The following is an 18,434-nucleotide window of genomic DNA, read 5'->3' on the forward strand; positions in this document are numbered from 1 at the left end:
TTGTGTCCAATTCTGTATAAAGCATATGCATCAATACATGCAAACTTAACCTGCTCCACATCAAGTAACCTAGAGTCCATGTTCTTTAGGCACTCATCATCACTTGGTCTCCATTTATGGAGCCCCATCGATCGATTAGCAACAGCTTTTAAACCAGGTTGTCCAAAGAAGCTCAATGGGAAATGTACCTTGACCAAGGAACGAACATCAATTTTCTTTGTATAACTCGGTCCATACTCATTCTGGTTTTTAAACACAGTCTCCTCAATTTCAATTCCCGCAAAAATTACATTGGAGTCACGTAGAAAGCTCTTGATAGACAGAGGCATGTCGTTTATGTGAAGGGGTTGGATAAAGAGGCACTTGGTGTCAACACAGGGTTGTAAGGTGAAAATTTTGCTGCTCATTGATCTTATCGGATGGGACATCCATTTACAGTTCAATCCTGCAATAACTACTTGCCCATTGAACATGAACTTGGAGCAAATGCTGAGCACCCAATTTTCTACTATCCTTGTCAGTGACTGTTGTTTCAATTATGTTGCCACAGAAAGGAACCAAGTGTACGTAGATGGCCATCTCTCAACCAACGGTACACTACTTTGTTTTCCAGCATCTACTTTATACCCGTTATGCGCATAGAAATCCATTAGGTTGCATTCATTAAACTAGAGAAACTGAAAGGAATTTGACTCGATATTCACTGATCATTGATCATTTCGGTGCATGCAGATGTGAAAGTTCTTATCTATGTATAAGGGCTTGTATTGCTGATGTTGAAGATAATCTTTTAACTTGACACCAAAGATTCTAAAAAGTGATATAATTGCAAGTTACAACGAGGTTTTACGTTTTATCGGTAAATACAACATTTATATACTCATAAAATTAGCTCAGAACATAGTCCTCTGAAATCGTATTGCCAATTATTCAAATAAGGTTTTAGCAAGTACCATTTGTTTTAATTGGATAGCAGAGCCACCTCTTTCAAGTTCTTTTTGATAAAGCATATTATTAAACAAAATTACAAGCAAAAAACCTACTCTGTGATCAACGTTACTTCGCTATTCATGAGTTAAAAGAAGACCATACATAAACACGTAACAACCTTCATTCTTGCAGAAACTAAACAAAAGGAAAACTCCCCACCACTCCCACTGAGTTTGCACTGGAATGAGTCTGAGCTCTAACCAGATAACTGGTTCCCTTCATTAATGAACATAAATTCCATTTACGAGGACGTTGATGAACTCATGAGTTGAGCGTCCCAGCCTACGAACATGAGCCGGTGATCATAACTTCGGCTCCTCATGGCATTTCCGACAAATTACCCACATTCAACATTTGGACTGAGCCTTGATCCATGATTATGAACCTTAAAGCGTCCAAAACCCAATCGTCGATGAAATGATCACCTCCTGTACTGTCTAGTGGGCTTTGCCATAAGCTAGTACACTGTCGATTTACTCCAAGGTATCATTCGGCCTAGTGTTTTTCTACACGTTCAACCATTTTGCCTAAGCCTACTAAAATTTTCCAAATACATTAAGGTAAAGACTATTAGGTTCCTGATGTATTCCAACGCCAGCAAATATTCTACGTCAACAAATGTTCTCTTCAAGTTCTAACAAAGAACATATTTCTTCCTTTTAAAATATAACAACAACAACAACAATAATAATAATAATAATAATCACAAGTAAAATGCACTGGCAGCTGTGCACTGCATTTCGTGACTGATGGCTGCATATCTTCATAATTGAATTAAAAAAATTTGGGAACCACACAAATCTCTTGTAATAATATATTGGGCAAATTGACCTCACTATGTGATCCCTGTGGCGATGAAGGCTGCATACATTCCTTGATACACAAACCAAAATATACAGCAAAGCCCACGCATTCCAAATAAATCAATGGACTAAATGATATTAATGGCTAACGCCCAGTGGGAGCACCAAAGTATCCACCAGAAGTAATTAAACCAAGCTTTTGGCAGCCAAATGTTCTTACCACCATAAGCAAACCATCAAACACATGCAGGTGTGTACTTAACATACTTCGTTAAGCTGTAAAGAAACCTTAAAATGAAAGCCAAATGAAGTTTCGGATAGCAGATCACTAATTCAGGAAAATCACCTGAATTTCCACAGTTTGAACGATACCTGATTTCAACCAACCAACTCAAATATCAGCTAGCCTAGTTGCTTGTCAACTAATAAAAGCTCTATGATACAATGATATCAAGGTTTGCTGACCACTTCAAACCAAAACAATTGTGTTAACACCAAATCACTTGAAAGAGAAATAAAAACCTGGTAATTTAACTACCTGGAGAATGGGCACCCCAATAGTACACAAATAACACACAGGAAGTCAAGAGATTTTTTTTCCCCCCCAAAATAATATGAAGGATTTTTCCCAATATTGGTCCAACCACAGCAGAGGCAGACAAAATCAAATAATACAAAACAAAATGGAAAAAGTTCTCGTGCTGTCCTCTAAAATTGAAGAGTGCATTACTTAATGCAAATCAACAATCATTAAGGAAAAGGCTTATTTCCAAATATTTCTACTATAACTAAAAACAAAAAACTGTATCTGACATCTTTAAATAAAGAAGTTCTGGACACAGCCAAATTATCAAATTGAAATTGGAACAACTGCAATAAAACATCAATGAAGCAGCATTGTTCCCTCCGTAACTCTGACACAGAACCAACATACTTACCTAGACTTGAGCTCACCATCATATTACCCCCTACCTGACCAAGATCTGGTGGACCCTGAAAATTTTTGGAGCAAAGCTTTAAACTAATTTGAAAGAAGAAATAAAATCAGCAATACCCACAAGAACAACTCTGCTAACAGCTTTCCTAACAAAGTAAAACTCTAAATTAACAACCTAAACCCTCTACCAATCTTTCAAACAAGTAACAAGAGAATTAAAACAATTGGCTAATGTTTCTCATCCACACAACAAGATTCACATCTTATGCAACAAGATGTTTGCCACAAATTTGGACAAGATCAAGAACAACAAAGGAATGGAGCAAGAAAAGAAATGAACAGAATCAATGATCTTTTCCCATTACTTATTAAAGAGTGAGATAACTCACCAAATCAAGTCCACAGTATATTGATTTAGTACCGATTGGAAGCTTTCCCAAAATCTTCACGCCTCTGACGTTGAAACTCACCATAAGAGTCACGAGATCTAGAAGGATAATTTTCCATAGGATTTGAGTACCTGCCCCTTGAATCCATGGGTAAATTAGCTCCAGCATAATGAGCATTGAATGACAAGCCATCATATTCAGAAAAAGCCTGCTGTTTATAAGCACCAAAGCCAGAAACAGACATTTGTTGCTGCGCCAGTTGCTGATGCCTTTGGGCATCCAATTGAAGAAACTCCTCCCATTGTTTTGTATGTGCGCCCCTTAATATAGCCAATTTCTTGATGTAGTTGTCTCTCATCTCCTTGATAGTCTAAAATTTGTAAAACCAGATGTCATAAAATCAGAATTTCCCTACTGATACAGCAAACAGCAGAACAGCTCTCCCTAGATGATTTAATGATGAACACTACACAACAGCAGTTCTTTCTTCTCATTCCCCATTGTAACAGCAGTTCTTTAAGGACAATGAATTTAACTTTGTAAAAGAGGTTAGATAATTCAATGTTACAGCTCAATGACACCGTAGATACCTCAAATGGCAATCTCTAACATTCAATCCACACAATAAGAAGCCCATATACAATCTAAATGGTATATGGATTTCCATGAACATAATAATCTAAAAGAAATACAGATTAGCTCTAGAAGAATGAATAAAAAGGGTATAGACCGAAATCCATACAGCTCTCAAGAAAAATGTGCTACTAAAAAACAAACTGGAACAAAATCCTTTTTTTGGGGGTTTTAGAATCTTGAACTTCATGGTGTCCATTACAGTTAATTACTAGTTAGGAAAATTATAATCACCCTTCGATCCCTAAAGTTTCAAAAAGCTTAGCATATCCCAGAAAGATCTAGGATTGCCAAAAAAGTCAGTTAGCACCAAAAGCCCATACCACAGTCAAACAAGATAAATATCTTACCTCTCGATGCTTAAAATTCTCTTCATCTTCTTCCTTATCACGAATTCTCCCAAGTTCCATTGCCTCGCTCTTATATTCTAATTCCAACTCATCTAATGGTTGAGGGAAGCCAGGGTATTCAAACTGATTGCCAGATTTTAAAACAGATCCCTGTGTCTCGGTATCCCATCCATCAGTTCTATTAGCCCCCATGTTTTGATTATGACCATCATAGGAATTATATGTGTAGCCAGCATAAGGTAAACGACCCGGAGATTTAAAGTGGCTTGAGCGACTTCTAGCTCCATCATTACCATAAGCTTCATGAAATGAAGAGTATGGTAAGCAGTTGATTCAAATGCTAACATAGATCAGCTTTTAACTAGGCATACTATCTTATATTCGCGAAGTGAACCCATCCATTGCAATCCAGAAATGCTTTCAGAAAATAAGTCATTTTGGATACAACCCATTCAATTCGGACCAACTCTTGACATTTACTTCAGAATCGAACACATAAAGCTTGAACATAAGAACTTACCTCTTGCTGCAAACAAATGATAAGCAATAAGCAGCATTATTAAGATTTACAATCATGAAACATTATGAGAGAACACACAGGATAACCTAGAGAACCAACAAGCCACAAGCATGGGATTACCAGCTTTGTATGGATGCCGTAAACATATCCTATGCTGTCCCTACCTTGCGGAGAACATTTAGAAAATTTCCTCAGATCCTCACGGACACGGTCTTCCACAGCCTTATCTTGCCTGCCAAATCTTCGAAAGTGTGATGAATTACGTGGCCCTGAATGAGCCCTTTGTGATGCAGGGCGTCGCAACCGTGCACCAACAGGACTTCGCTCAGGTGACCTTGATCTACTCCTGTGAGAACTAGAAGAATCCCTTTGATCACCTTCATCCTTTATTCTGTGTACAGCATCCACACCCTTTTTCAATATTAACCTATCCTTGCCACTAACAATTATAAATTTATCATCCATTTTGATTTTGCAACCTATATCCTTTTCAATCCTCTGTATAACTTTCTCTGTGAAAAGTGCTCTTACATGTGGTTCTCTAGCAGATACCCTTTCAAAGAAATCTTGAGACTTGAGACTTGCTCCAAGAGTGGAGGGACAACCCTATAAATGTGTCAAACAGCACAGTACTTAAGAAAACAAGAAAAAAATGCTCTCCTTCTCTAGGAAAGCAAGCTCAATAAAAAAGAAACAAAAAGAAAAACGATATTCTACCTCAGTCAAACAGGGATATCAGCCATTACCTCAATAAGAAAGTGTAAGAGGAAAGAGATTACAAAAAGATGGGAGCTCAAGAAGGCAATAGTAGACCTAACTAATACCAAGATCACCAGTTATCAAATCCAACACATGAGGAATTATCAAGACAGATGACTGATCAACTTAATTAATGGACTGCCAAAACAGGCATCAAGGTTAATTTCTACTCTCAAGTTGGCATGTGAAAGGCTTAGAAGGACCTCAATGCAACTCGCTAGCTGTAAAGGAACACTTAAAGGTGCCACTATTTGATAATATGGAGTGAATAAAACTCCGCTGTCCTGCTCCTCGACCAAAAAGGAAAATTACCAAGCTATCTATCAATTAAAACTGCTGCCAAGGCACAAAGAAGAAACTTTTGGTTGGGGGGTTTACCTATATGTGCACGGGTAATACGCTCACCACACATGTGATTCATAATATCCGAAACAACTAATTATACATTTGCACAGAAATGAGAATCACTTGATAGTTAATACCTGAGTAAAGTGGCCTGATTCTCCACATATTTTGCAAATCATTTCTTCTTCTTTCCTCTTCTTCCAATTTCTCTCGGTAGCCTTGGATTTAGCCTCCCAAACCTTAGCTTCACGGCTGGTGAAATCGGTGGGCACAGCATTTGGGTCACGCTGTTCCTCTTCTTCATCAGAACCAGCATGGGAACGTTTATTCTCTTTCACCCTATCTTGTGCTCTTGAAACCGTAGACCCCGGCGGGCCAGTGTATTCCTTGTAAATTTCACTGAAGTCATCATCGATATCTGGGTCTGGACTGTTTCCCATTGATATTAAAACAAACTAACCATATATAATTTCCTGCGTAACCAATTGTATTCATCAATACCTATTATATGGAGTAACAATTCAAGAAGAAAACTATATATATGAGGAACTATAAAATTACAGCACTGTTTCTAGATTTTGAATTGCCTTCCCATCAATCTATTTATAATAATACAACACCACAAACATAGAAAATTCACTCAAAGAGCAAAAGAAAGCAAAAGGCAAAGGAAGGGAAAACGCAGAAAAGAAAAGAGGGCAAAGGAAATTACACCGGGTAAACGAAGCTTTTGAGCGGCGAATGGCAATATTTACTTCGACGATGAATAGAAAGCTGATAGGGCTAGGGCTTTTAATTCTGTCTTGTTGATCATTTTTCCCTAACAAATATTTCATTTGTAACCCCTTTTTTTTTTTTTTTGTAGAAATTTTATTTTAGCCCTCTTTTTATTTGAAATACATTATTTCCCAACCCTCATTTTTTCCCGGGTGATAATAATAGTTAAAATCTTATCGGATTTTATTTGATTTTTCGGATATTATTATGAATTTTTTCAATTTGGTCTACATTCAGAATCAATTTTTTATATGATTTAATTTAAATTGAATTAAACTTTATTGTTTCAATTCGATTGGTTGGTTTCAAAATTTTTATATTATTTTAATATAAATTTTTAATATTTTAAAATAAATTTGATATAAAATTAGTATTTTATTTTATTAAAAAATATGTAAAATTAATAAAATATATAATTTGATTCAATTTATTTTATTTTTATTTTTTACCTCTCGATCTACAATCAAATTTAAATCTAAAATTGAATAAAAAAATAAATCAAATTAAATATTATAATTTCAAATCAATTTTCAATATTTTCAATTTTTTTTCTCACCCATACTTTTTTCCTTCACATTTTCCCCTACTTTTTTTATATATTTCTTAATGAATTAAGTGATTTTTTTCTTTTTACTTGCAATCATTTAAGAGTAAATTTTGATTACTAAAACAAAAGGTATAATAATTTATTAATAAATCATGTAATTATTAACTATAATTGTTGCTACAAAAACGATACCTTTTTGAATATTTATTTATCTTATTTCTTTATAACAAATTTTTGCGTCCATTCTCATGACCATATTAAGTGAACAAAGGTACAAAAAATGTGTGATTACACAATACATTCTTTTAATACCCATTTATTGCTTTGAAATTTGATTTTATTTTTTACACAAACAATTTTGAAAATTTAGTAGATATCTATATATCAATAATTCATAAAAAACCAATGTTCTTTAAGATATTTAGTAAAAACTGCAGTGATTCATATATCAAATTTCAAAAAAAAAAAATTAAGATTAAGATTAAGATTTGTACTTAAATCTTCATTGATCAGAGCAAAAAAAAAAAAGAAAAGAAAAAATTTTCTACTTCTACTTTCTAAGGCCCTATCGGAAAATATTAATGGACTATCCATCAGAACCAAAAAAAAGTTCCATGGACTAAAAATAATGTCTTTCTTACTTCTGGACCCAGCCTAGCCCACCTAAAATCAAAGGGATCCATTTTGATTTTATTTTCCCCAATGCCCTTTATGGGTCCTACATTCGAATGATATCTTATCCCCCATATTATAATTTTTTTTATGGTTGAAATCCTTCAGCCGCCGAAATTTTCTCCTGGTCTTCCTCGTGTTCGTTTCACAATATTTTTCATCCAGGGTTTTGAACCAATCGTAAGCATACATGGAGAGACGTAGGGACCGCGGAGAAAGGTTCAACGATCACCAACCGTTAAATTCGACTCCTCGGTTTCCCGATAACCACAGACCTAATTTCCCTGCCGACCACCACCATAACCACCACAATCACCGTTTCAACCACCACCATAACCACCAACAATTCGAACGCCAGCCTAGCCAGCATCAACGCTTTGAGCACCACCAATAATTTGAACACCAGCCAGCGGTTCCAATTCCGGTCGAAAGAGAGGTTTCAAGTTTCAACATTTCGGTCGAGGAGCTTCTCTAGGTAACATTATATTATCCTATCATCTTTTAATTCTATTTTTACTATTATTATACTCTTAGGTAATATTTGGTAAACAAGATAATGATACGATATACGATAAGATAATATTATAAATAAGATTAAATTAAATAATGTTATGTATTTTATATTTGATGTGTATAAAGATTAAAATATGATCATTTATTTATCGGTTAAAATTATTTTTTTTCAAAATTTATATAATTTAAATTATTAATGTAATTTTTAAAGGTATAATAGGACATGTAAATTTAATTCTATAGATTAAAAATAATCTTTTTCATTTTGAAAGGATTGAATCATCTTATACTATAGAATAATTATCATTCTATCTTTTCTATCATCCTATGCACCAAATATGATAAGTATTTATGCTCACATCGGTTTTGCCCAATTGCCTTTTTATATTTTTCATGGGATTTATTTCATTATCTGTACAATTTATAAACATTTTTGGAAGGTCACTACATTCATAATTGCTTTTCATTTTTCTTAAACAAATCAGAGCATACTGAGGGAAGCAATCTTGCAAAACTCTATGAAGCAATGATTCCAAGAACAGCAACTGAAGAAACCATAAGCCATTATCATTGTCTTCCCTATTTTACGTCTGATACTGGTTTCTTGAATCTATATCTAAAAAATGTGATTGGTGAAGGGGACTATGCTTCTTATAGTTATTAGTTCCCACTTCTTACCATAACTTTCTCATAGTAGTTCATTGAGTATGTGAAATGAGTAACTGTTGGATATTTTCTTCTTTTTTTTTTAGATCAGCTCCTTGTTTCAAGAACATGGAAATGGAAATGTTGTTGAGGTTATTCAACCAATGGATAAGAAAATCGGTGAACAACATGGTATAGAAATTTTTATAATCTAGTTTGGGTTATGATTTTATTTGTATGCAAAACTGGTGAGGTTGTTCTAAACAAAGTGGCTGTTCTCAGAAAATAAACTGCGTTCAGACACTTGTTTGTTTGTCCTGGACTTGTAAAGTTGCAACACAGAACCTTCCACGGGTGTTGGTTACAGTTTCTTGGTTAAATGGTTAGTGGTTCACTTTTTAGTAAATTGGCTTTTTCCAGGAATTAAATACTGTCAAAGTAGGATATGCTTATGCTGAACAAGACTGCCTTGGTAAGTGTTGACTATTTAGAACTTATATGTATTGCTTTTAGACCTATTCTCAATATTCTACACCTAGAAAATCCTGCCAACTTTTAACACATTTAACTGTTAAAATCTGCTATGGACAATATGATTCTCTTTGCAGAGGAGTCTTTTATGCAAATGCGGATAACTGAATGAACATAAAAAGGCTTTTCTGCTTATACCTTGAAAAGAATAGGTTTTTTTTCAAATTTTTGGGGCCTCAACAGGTTGTACCTTAAAAAAGAACTCTTGAATTTATATAGGAAATAGATGTAACTTTCACGTCATTTGCAACATTGCATGCTTGTTCTTCGTTCTTTGAAGAATGATTTGTCATGATACCTGACCCGCAATGCCCAAGCAGACTCCTGTGAAAAGGATTCACTTAAAAAATGTTGACGTTATTATCTTTTCCTTCTCTCTGTTTACTTTTTCCCCTTTATGTTGATGTGCTGTTAATTTAATATTTGACTCCAATGTAACATTTTACTCACTCTCCATAGACTGGAATTAGCCAAACATTGTTTCTACTTCAATTGCACCTATAATACCCCAGTCTTGAGAAAGTGGCTCCACCTTAGTGTGACTGGACACACCTGTCCAGATGGAAATAATTATTACTATAATTGTGTCACTTGTGAAAGCATAGTTAGTTTCCTGCCTTATATATCATTGTTGCATTTTGCAATTTGTAAATTTTCTTTCCAAATGATTTGAGCAACCTACATGATGCAGTGGAATAAGCCAGAGGAATTCATGTTATTTGAGAAGCTGTAGCAGAAGCAGCGAAAGCTGCAAAATCCTGGCCAACAGCTTCATTCTCACTCAACTGTTCCTTCTACATAATGAGTTTCTCAAAATTCAGAGGTGCAGGTTCAGACCTGTCTCATGCATTAGAAACTTAAAGTCCAAGAGCTTTGTCTACATTGGTCAGAATTTGTGCTTTTTTTTCTTTGAACATGTTTTTAATATTTCATTTTTTTGCATTGCACCCTTTTTTCAGTTCAGAGATGTGGTAAAAGTAACTGATTAGTAAACTGAGATGGATGATTTAATTTAATCTCTTTCATGTGTTTTGCATCTGTGGATGCTTCATGTTGTAAACTATTCTCTTATTATGTCATTTCTGGATGAAGGTATGATTTGCTTAAATTCAGTGTATCCTGATTTTCCAGGGACTGGACCATCTGCAGATAATGTCAGAAAAAAGTCCAGTTGTTGATACAACTTGTGTTTAACTGTATCAGGTTCCAGCATCCTAATTACACATTCTCATGGAATTTGCATGTTGCATAGGTTATTGGTTGCCCCATTTTCTCTAGCCTCTCATGCTAGTTGTGTTCTGTTAACAAGTTGCTATTTGTGATAATAGTAAGAAACACATGTAGATAAGGCACATGTGCTAAACTTGGAACACTCATTCTCCTCAGCCACCTCGGTCTTCTCTCTCTCTTAATTTGTAGTTTGAGTAGCTATAACTTAGGCTCCATTTTGAAGAATTTTGTTAAAGCAGAGAGTTTTACAGAACCACACGGAATATTCAAAGATTATCCTAGTCTACACTGTTTTGCTTTTACTTTACTTGCAGTTGCTCACTCTCAAAAACAAGCACACTAAGTGGGGTAATTTAATTAAGAACTGTAGTCGCAGCTTTGTAAAGCATGTTTTAGACTCGGAGGGATGCTGCTGTCATTGCTGTCTGAGCGATTCTTTCTAGGACATCATCTAGTTGTTATTAGGGTACATAAGTTTCGTTTCATATACATAGTAGTTATTTATTTTTTTATCCCCTTCCTTTGATCTCTTGTTTCCTGGTTTAAAGTGATTAAATGTTGGTAGGATAACTTGCAGGCAGGATGCTCATGTGATTAAATGTTGGTAGGATAGCAGGCAGGATGCTCATGTAATCACAATCCTGTTAGTGAAATACTGACTCTTGTTTGTTTTTGTTAACTTATGTAAACGAGATTTACTATTCGAAATTGAATGTTAGATCCGTTGCTTTCAACATTAAATCTGTTGCTATATGTTGTTTTATTGCAGCTTTAAGTGTTAATTGTACCGAATGAAAATGGAAATTTACAGCTATGCAAGGCAGTTTGTTAATGTTTTTACCCTCAAACCCATCGCGGGTGAGTGTTTTTGGACATGGCCATTAACACGGAAGCATGCGGAGATGTAACCGCTGTCAGGCTTAAGACTCCTTGGTGATCATTTTAGGTTTTTATTACATCGGAATTTCCTGAGGGGTTATTATTAGGCCGAACGTTAGGCCCACGTCACGTTTCACACTTTGGTAACCTACGCATTAATTGCAGCGTATGGATAACTATTCTTTTATCTTAGCTTGCTAAACGGCCTAGGTTAACCGCTCTCTTCTCAGGCATTCAAATATAGCTTTCGGGACTTGGTGTATATTCCCACGTTGCTTTATTTGCTACCATAAATTTTCTTGAAAATGGCCAGTATTACAGTGCAATAAAAGTAACAGTCCTAGGCGGACTGTAGTAGGCCCTAGGAATCACGTAATGGATTATTTGACTGAACTCGAGGTTATTCTTTTAGCTACATGAAAGGCAGTTGATTTGCCATTTTGCGTCCATAACCATTTTCCCCAATGATCAACCAGGCAACAATATATTCTTGGCAGTGACAAATTCACATGGCCAGCAGACATACAACCACAAAGAAAGTGTGGATAGCGATTTGAAATTCAGCCCCATGATATATACCAGAATAAAAGAATCATGCTCCGAGCTGCATGTCTATGCAAAAGGTTTTCATCTCTCATACAATAAATTGAATACCCACCCCACCATTCAATGAACCAAATCTATGAGATAGACGCAAGAAAATTGGAGTTATTTATGTAACTCATGCAAAAAAGAGGTCTAGTCGAGTTATTGTTCCATCAAGCATATACAGATACAGCACATAAATTTTCTTTCGCACCAAATTCTTACAATTTGCAGGCCTCATCACTGCTACGAAAAATTTGGATTTCGTCGATTCCCAGACAACTAGAAAGCTTTTCTAGCTTCCACATTAATTGTTCTCTGTAGAAACCCTAGCCCTCAAAATCTCAACTGTAGTACTTTCAATGGGAATCGATGCACATTCCTTGAAAACAAAAACAAAGAAATAGGACAAACGAGTTGTCAGAAGAATTAAAGAAGAAAGAACCAAATTTCCGTGGTGTATAATCTCTACATATCAAGAACCACCAAATGAGGCAAAAATGACAAAACCAGCCCCAAATAAGAAACTAAATTCCTGCATTGGATCAAAAAGTAAAACCAACACTGTAACATTAATATTCTTCAAGGTTTGTATAAAATAGCAGCGGGTTCCTTGTACAAGAAAAATCGCCACCTGTCAGCATGAAAATTACATACCAGCAATTAACTGATCATTTTCCTTTTTCATCGACACCTCCTTTCACCCAAGTCTGTGAGAGAATTACATATAGCGGTAATGGGTGTTCTAACCTACTCTTCTTTCATCATATGGGACGGTATAATGTCCTGAAGCAGGCCATGGTCTTTAAACAAAGACGGCTCTGGGGTGCAAAAACGCCTCTCATGAATAAAACTTGCGTTAATAGAACCATTGTAGCCGAAGTTCAAAGGAGACAAGCTATTGGAAAATGGCTGTTGATGCTGCTGATAGTGAGATGAAGCCCTTTGCATTGGCATGCCAAAGGTTGCTTGGGCTCCGGTAGAAATGCCTGAACTCAGATGAGCACTACCAATAATTGGTCGAGGCATGACTGGGCTGGGGTGAGTGTGTTGGCCTTCGTAAGTGGTTACCACAATGCTCGGATCACTGAAAGATCTCTCAACTCTTTTCTTCACATTACATGAGGTGCTGGTGCAACGATAATAACTCCTAGGGAAATTAGACAGTGCAAATTAACCCATCAAATTTGTTGTCTGAAAATTATCTAAAGTGGTAAAAAAGAATAGAATACAGAATGAAGGGACTAAAATGGGTTAAACTTTGAACATTGAAGTTGGTACCTAGGAAACGGGCTGTTTTTTACAGCTTTTTGGCCGTACTTTCTCCATCTGTACCCATCTTCCAAATGATCAACCTCGCTCTTCGTCATGAACGCGAATCTCGGCTCTCTCTGTCTCTTCTGATTTGTCTTCTTGAGTTTCAACCTAGACCCACCATCACAAACGCCAAAAGGCAAAATATAAATAAATAAATAAAACAATTCTCTTCATCCGCTTCAAATCAATTTGATGAAAAACAAAAACTTCATTTCTTTTCCAAATTAGTTTCCAAATGGGGCTTCTGTTTAACAGCAAACCAAAATACAAACTCAAACATAGACATAGACATAAAAGACCCTTCTTTGTCTTAGTCGTTTCTCACACGGATTTCTCTCTCTCCTTCTTTTTATTTTAAGAAAAAGAAAAAGAGAACAAATTTAAAAAAAAAAAGGTAACAAAGATAAAGAACTATACTCACTGTTGCTTGGTTTTTTGCTGGTCTTCTTCTTGGTCATCTACTTTAACAGGCACATCATTGACAGCCTCACTTGATGCTGATGAAATCGAGGAAGAGTTGGGAGTAGCAGGCTGATTAAAAACCTCAGGAGACTCGATCTTCGTGGAAGAATGATTCATGGCTTGGGTTACGAGAGATGGAACCTGCTTTGCCATATCAAACAAAGGAGGACTCAAGTCCTGAACACCCAGCAACTCCATAAACCCTAATGGGATCGTCTCTCCTTCACTACTCAAATCAAATATACTTTGTAATGGGAAACTATTCGCTATATAATCAGAAAATGATGAGCTTCCCAATACATCTTCCATCTTTACACCCTCTTTTCTCTCCATGGATCAATCAAAAACACCAATTTCTCCTCATCAAAAACCTTGCACTCACAAGACAGAGAGAAAGAAAGAGAAAGCTTTGTTTAGTGAGAGAGAAAGTAAGAGTAGATTAGGGTTTGATCTGATTTATAAGGTAGGTGAGGAAGAGAGAGAGTTTTAGGTGTAGAAGAAAGTGAGATTTTTTGCTAAAGGAAAACACAGAGAGAGAGAGAGCGAGAGAGCTATAATGAGGGGTTGGCAAAACGGCAACAAAATAAAGGATTGACCGGTAATTGTAGGTCAAATGTTGGACCGACATTCAACAGTGCCGGTTGTCATTCAATGCGTGGTCCAACAATGTGTTAGACGACGCTTTCAAGTGTGAACGGAGTTCCTCTCCACGAGAGATTCTTACGGCGTTAAGCACTTGGCTTTGGTGGGTGTATTAAATTAAACTCACTCCGTTATCCGTTGTTCATGCTCTTGTGTTTATTGATGCGCGCGTACTAGTGAGTATGAATTAATTTAAATTTAATCTTTTTTCTAAATGATTTAAAAATATACTTTCTCACGTCAACTTATTAGATTCAATATTTTATTATTGAAACATTATCTCTTACAGTAATCCACCTTTAATTAATAAAGAAATAAATTCTTCTTAATTAATCAATATAAATTTCAATAATATGTGACTATGTGGGATATTAGGTTATATTTAAATTTTGTATTATTTTCATACAATCACTTTTAATTTCAAATCATTTAATAAACTTCTAAAATAATTACTCTCTATAAGATTTTTTTTTTTAATAAAATGGGGCAACGTGTATGGTGGTGAATTTCGTCCTATAAACAAACAGATAATCATTATAAGATAATTTTATTTAAGAAAATAAGATAACGTATTAATGTAATTTGAGCTTAATATATAAATTTAAAAAGTAAATGAGACTTTCGTCCCATAAAGGAAAAGATAATGTAGGGACTACATCCTATATTATAAAAATAACTACATTACAATACTCTTGATTGCATTTGTTAATGGAGGGTAAACACAAAACAGAACCTTTAAATATCAAAGGGGATTCCCTTATTGATGCAAGAATTTTAGTCTAAGTTGATTCCACTGTTTGAATAGTTATCGAAAGCATGAAACATTCGAGATTGAACATTTTCTCCTATGGTGATGGCATCTCTTTTCTGACTGAAAATTTCAAGTTTTGGCTTATATTCTTTTTTTCCAATTTCATAACTACAAAAAACCAAAATCCTTTCCCTTGAGATGTTAAGAAAAGTAAACTTTAAAACACATTGAATTGCGGCTTAGAAATTAAGGACCTAACGGCTGGAAATAGTGGCTTGAAAATCACAAATTTATCAGTGTACAAAACCCCCTGTGCTAGGAAATGAATCAACTTAAAGATCTGAAATAAAGCCCTAAAATTTTTGCATATATACTCAATATTCACTTATTCAGTCGGTGATAATGGATACCTTTTTCTTTTTGCAGCGAGCGAAAATCCCTATGAAAAAGGCAAAAACGGAAGAAGATCAGAAATTCTCTTTCTTTTGCCTTTAGGCATTGGGGAGGGAGGAAATATATGAAAAAAAAAAAAAAAGAAAAAGATAATGCACGTGCGGTGTAGCATGAAGCACAGTACAAATGGGTCGATCCCACGCTGACATAATTTGCGTGTAAGTTCAACTTACCTTTGCATGCTTCAATAATTTGGTTCCCAACTTTTTTGGGTAAGGATCAATTTTGCTTATTCTTTTCACATTTTTTTTTAGTAAATACAGATAATTTATATAATTTAAATAATAATTTAATTGATTTATATAATATTTTTAATATAAAATTTTAAAATTTATATTTAATACATTTTTTTCAAATTTTTATTTCAATCTTATATTTTATATATTCCGATCTTTTATCGCCTTGTCACACATCATTGGATTTTCCTTTCATCCCAATGTATTCCGTTGCCGCATCAATGGCACCCTTGTTGGGAGGATAAAGATGAGTTTTTTTTTTTTTCCATTAATATATGCACATTACATGTTTGTACTTTTTTTTTATTAAAATAAATAGTATTGACATGAAGCGGTCACATAAATTTATGTATTTTAAATTTAATATTTTAACTTATGAAATTTCAATTTAAACACTCAATAATATTAATTAATTCAACAAATTATTTTTTTGTTTTAATTGATAATAAAAAATTTTAAATATAATAAAATATTTTTCATAAAATAAAGAAAAGAACCCACCCAATAAGTAATTCCTCAAGCATGTAAATCTCATAAAATTAATTACAAGTGAATGTGCATTTATATAATAGTATGTAAGAAGTGTACCATTGGTTGTTTAAAAGAAATGAAACTGTTTTTGATGTAAGAGAAAACCCAAAATCATGAGTCATGTTACTTTGTTTTTCACTTGATTCCATGTCAACTACTCCCACCTAGTATCTCGTGAAAGGTATAAAACGACTAGCTATGTGACTGAGATATGTACGAAAGAAATTACATTAGCCTATCATTGCATGAAATTCTCCCCCTAATGCCCCAAACAACACTCTTATCCACTTGTAGCTTTCATAATTGTCATCCAATACGATACCATATTATACTTAACTTGGTTTTAAAGTTTAAAATAAACAAAGTTATTTATCACAATCCAACAAGAGAATAATTAATCAGGTAATAATTCTAGTTACATTAGAATTGATTTTTTTGTTTTTTTTTTCATAAAACGAAAGAAAAAAAAAATTCAGGGTAAAAACAAGATTTATTTGGTAGAATCTAAACTAAACACTACAGGATAAATTAGATGTTTAGTTATCTAATACTAAATAAAATTTTTTATTTTAATCACTTAATTATAAAAGAATTACGATTTGATCACTATTATAGGCTAATCACGATAGATCACATGTTGAGTGTAATCTTGGAAGACTTGACACTCGATAAGCCATCCAACAACGCCATAATTCATAGGGTGTAAAAAGGTAAAATCGAGTTGACTGTGGGCCATATTCTCTCCACTTCTTTAAGTCACACACACTCTCCCGCCCTTTGTATTTCTTTTGCCATCTCTTTCTTATATTTAGTTGATTTGAGCATTTTAATGGACTCTAAAAGTTTTTTTTTTTTTTGACATCTCTTAATTTTTTTACAAGCTATGTCAATTGTCTTGCTTATCAGTTTTTAGCAAACTTTTTCATCATTCGATCCAAAAAATACATCAACAGTGCCAATATACCATGTCATCAGCACACTAATGATTTGATAAGAAGAAAAAATCAATGATCGAATTATAAATTTAATATTTGATTGATCAAAATAAAAAATTACTTAAAATCATATTGCTAAAACATGATAATTTTTTCCCAAAAATTTTAATCCGAAAATCTATGCTTTTCTTTGCCACAACGTGTAATCAATTTTCTTTTTCTTGTAAGCCAAAAATGAGTGTTGAGTTGGTCACTTTATCTAGTTTTTTTTTTTTTTTTTTTTTTGTAACTTGTTCAGTGATATTAACCAAAGCAGGCCACGACACATGGGCCGGCTGTCCCCATTGAGGCGCGGACACCGATGGGCGCGACCGTTGGAGCCGTTCGCCTCCTTTCTCAATCCCACACGTGGTGTTTAGCAACGGGGCTTGCTTGTGGGGACCTGCGTTTTATTTTCTTTTGGAGTCACCGCCAACATCCACGTGGTTGATCCAACGGGTGAGATTTGTGTGAAGAAAATGACATCCGGAACACGTGCCTTTGACCGTTCCGTGAGTTTGGCATTTTGGCCAAAAAATGTGTTTCATACCGTCTCCTCTCCAATCCCGTTAAGGTTACATGATTTGAGATCATTTTAATTGGACCGTTCATGTTTTTTTCCAAAGCCTTGTTCTGGCATCCTTTTTTATTTTAATTTTAATTTTTTCATTTCTATTACATTTTACACCACATAAAATATCAAACTTTTTTATTTTTTTTATCTTTTATCTAAATTTTTATCATAAAAAAGGAAGATTTAATCTCAATTATATGAAAAGGGGTTCATGCACCTACTATTCAACTATTAATTTTTCGAAAACACATTAAAAAGGTTCGTGATAAAATTATACTTTTCTTTATAAAAAAAATTTTTGGAAACATAAATAGAAAGTAGACTCTATATTGAAGAGGAAGGGAAGGGGATGGGGCGGTGGGCAAGTTTGTGCGAGGCTTTGGAATCTT

At 34.5% G+C, this 18,434-nt stretch overlaps 2 protein-coding genes and 1 long non-coding RNA gene across 24 annotated transcripts; 1 reads left to right on the top strand and 2 right to left on the bottom strand.

Annotated features, from left to right (window-relative positions):
- Positions 1 to 992: 992 nt before the first annotated feature.
- LOC111314053 (uncharacterized) lies at positions 993 to 6,592 on the bottom strand. Of its 3 annotated transcripts, XR_016332509.1 has the most exons (7): positions 6,439 to 6,592; positions 5,864 to 6,199; positions 4,787 to 5,228; positions 4,103 to 4,401; positions 3,120 to 3,489; positions 2,732 to 2,786; positions 993 to 2,165 (listed from the first exon to the last, which is right to left on the bottom strand). XR_016332509.1 is itself a non-coding variant. In XM_089752422.1 (6 exons), exons 2-5 carry the CDS (start codon positions 6,164 to 6,166, stop codon positions 3,145 to 3,147), a joined length of 1,389 nt encoding a protein of 462 aa, XP_089608548.1. In that variant the 5' UTR covers positions 6,167 to 6,199; positions 6,439 to 6,592; the 3' UTR covers positions 993 to 2,165; positions 3,120 to 3,144. The 3 variants fall into 3 exon arrangements, 2 of the variants coding, with proteins under 2 accessions (XP_089608548.1, XP_022770787.2); XM_089752422.1 differs by lacking the exon at positions 2,732 to 2,786; XM_022915052.2 differs by lacking the exon at positions 993 to 2,165 and having other exon boundaries at positions 2,304 to 2,786.
- A 941-nt stretch (positions 6,593 to 7,533) lies between these two features.
- On the top strand, positions 7,534 to 11,382 carry LOC149512107 (uncharacterized). 19 transcript variants are annotated; one of them, XR_016332299.1, is made up of 6 exons: positions 7,790 to 8,197; positions 8,721 to 8,860; positions 8,988 to 9,072; positions 9,163 to 10,296; positions 10,543 to 11,107; positions 11,219 to 11,382. It is a non-coding gene; the product is annotated as an uncharacterized LOC149512107 (long non-coding RNA). The 19 variants fall into 19 exon arrangements; XR_016332300.1 differs by having other exon boundaries at positions 10,543 to 10,614; positions 10,956 to 11,382; XR_016332302.1 differs by having other exon boundaries at positions 10,543 to 10,614.
- An 862-nt stretch (positions 11,383 to 12,244) lies between these two features.
- LOC111314056 (WRKY transcription factor 68-like) lies at positions 12,245 to 14,434 on the bottom strand. 2 transcript variants are annotated; one of them, XR_016332295.1, is made up of 4 exons: positions 13,844 to 14,403; positions 13,387 to 13,530; positions 12,763 to 13,255; positions 12,245 to 12,487 (listed from the first exon to the last, which is right to left on the bottom strand). XR_016332295.1 is itself a non-coding variant. In XM_022915055.2 (3 exons), the coding sequence occupies exons 1-3, from the start codon at positions 14,215 to 14,217 to the stop codon at positions 12,856 to 12,858; spliced, it is 918 nt and encodes a 305-aa protein (XP_022770790.1). In that variant the 5' UTR covers positions 14,218 to 14,434; the 3' UTR covers positions 12,245 to 12,855. The 2 variants fall into 2 exon arrangements, 1 of the variants encoding a protein (XP_022770790.1); XM_022915055.2 differs by having other exon boundaries at positions 12,245 to 13,255; positions 13,844 to 14,434.
- Positions 14,435 to 18,434: the final 4,000 nt, after the last annotated feature.

Source organism: Durio zibethinus, chromosome 23, assembly GCF_047325235.1.
Source record: "Durio zibethinus cultivar Kanyao isolate XHJ-2024 chromosome 23, ASM4732523v1, whole genome shotgun sequence".
Lineage (NCBI taxonomy): Eukaryota > Viridiplantae > Streptophyta > Magnoliopsida > Malvales > Malvaceae > Durio > Durio zibethinus.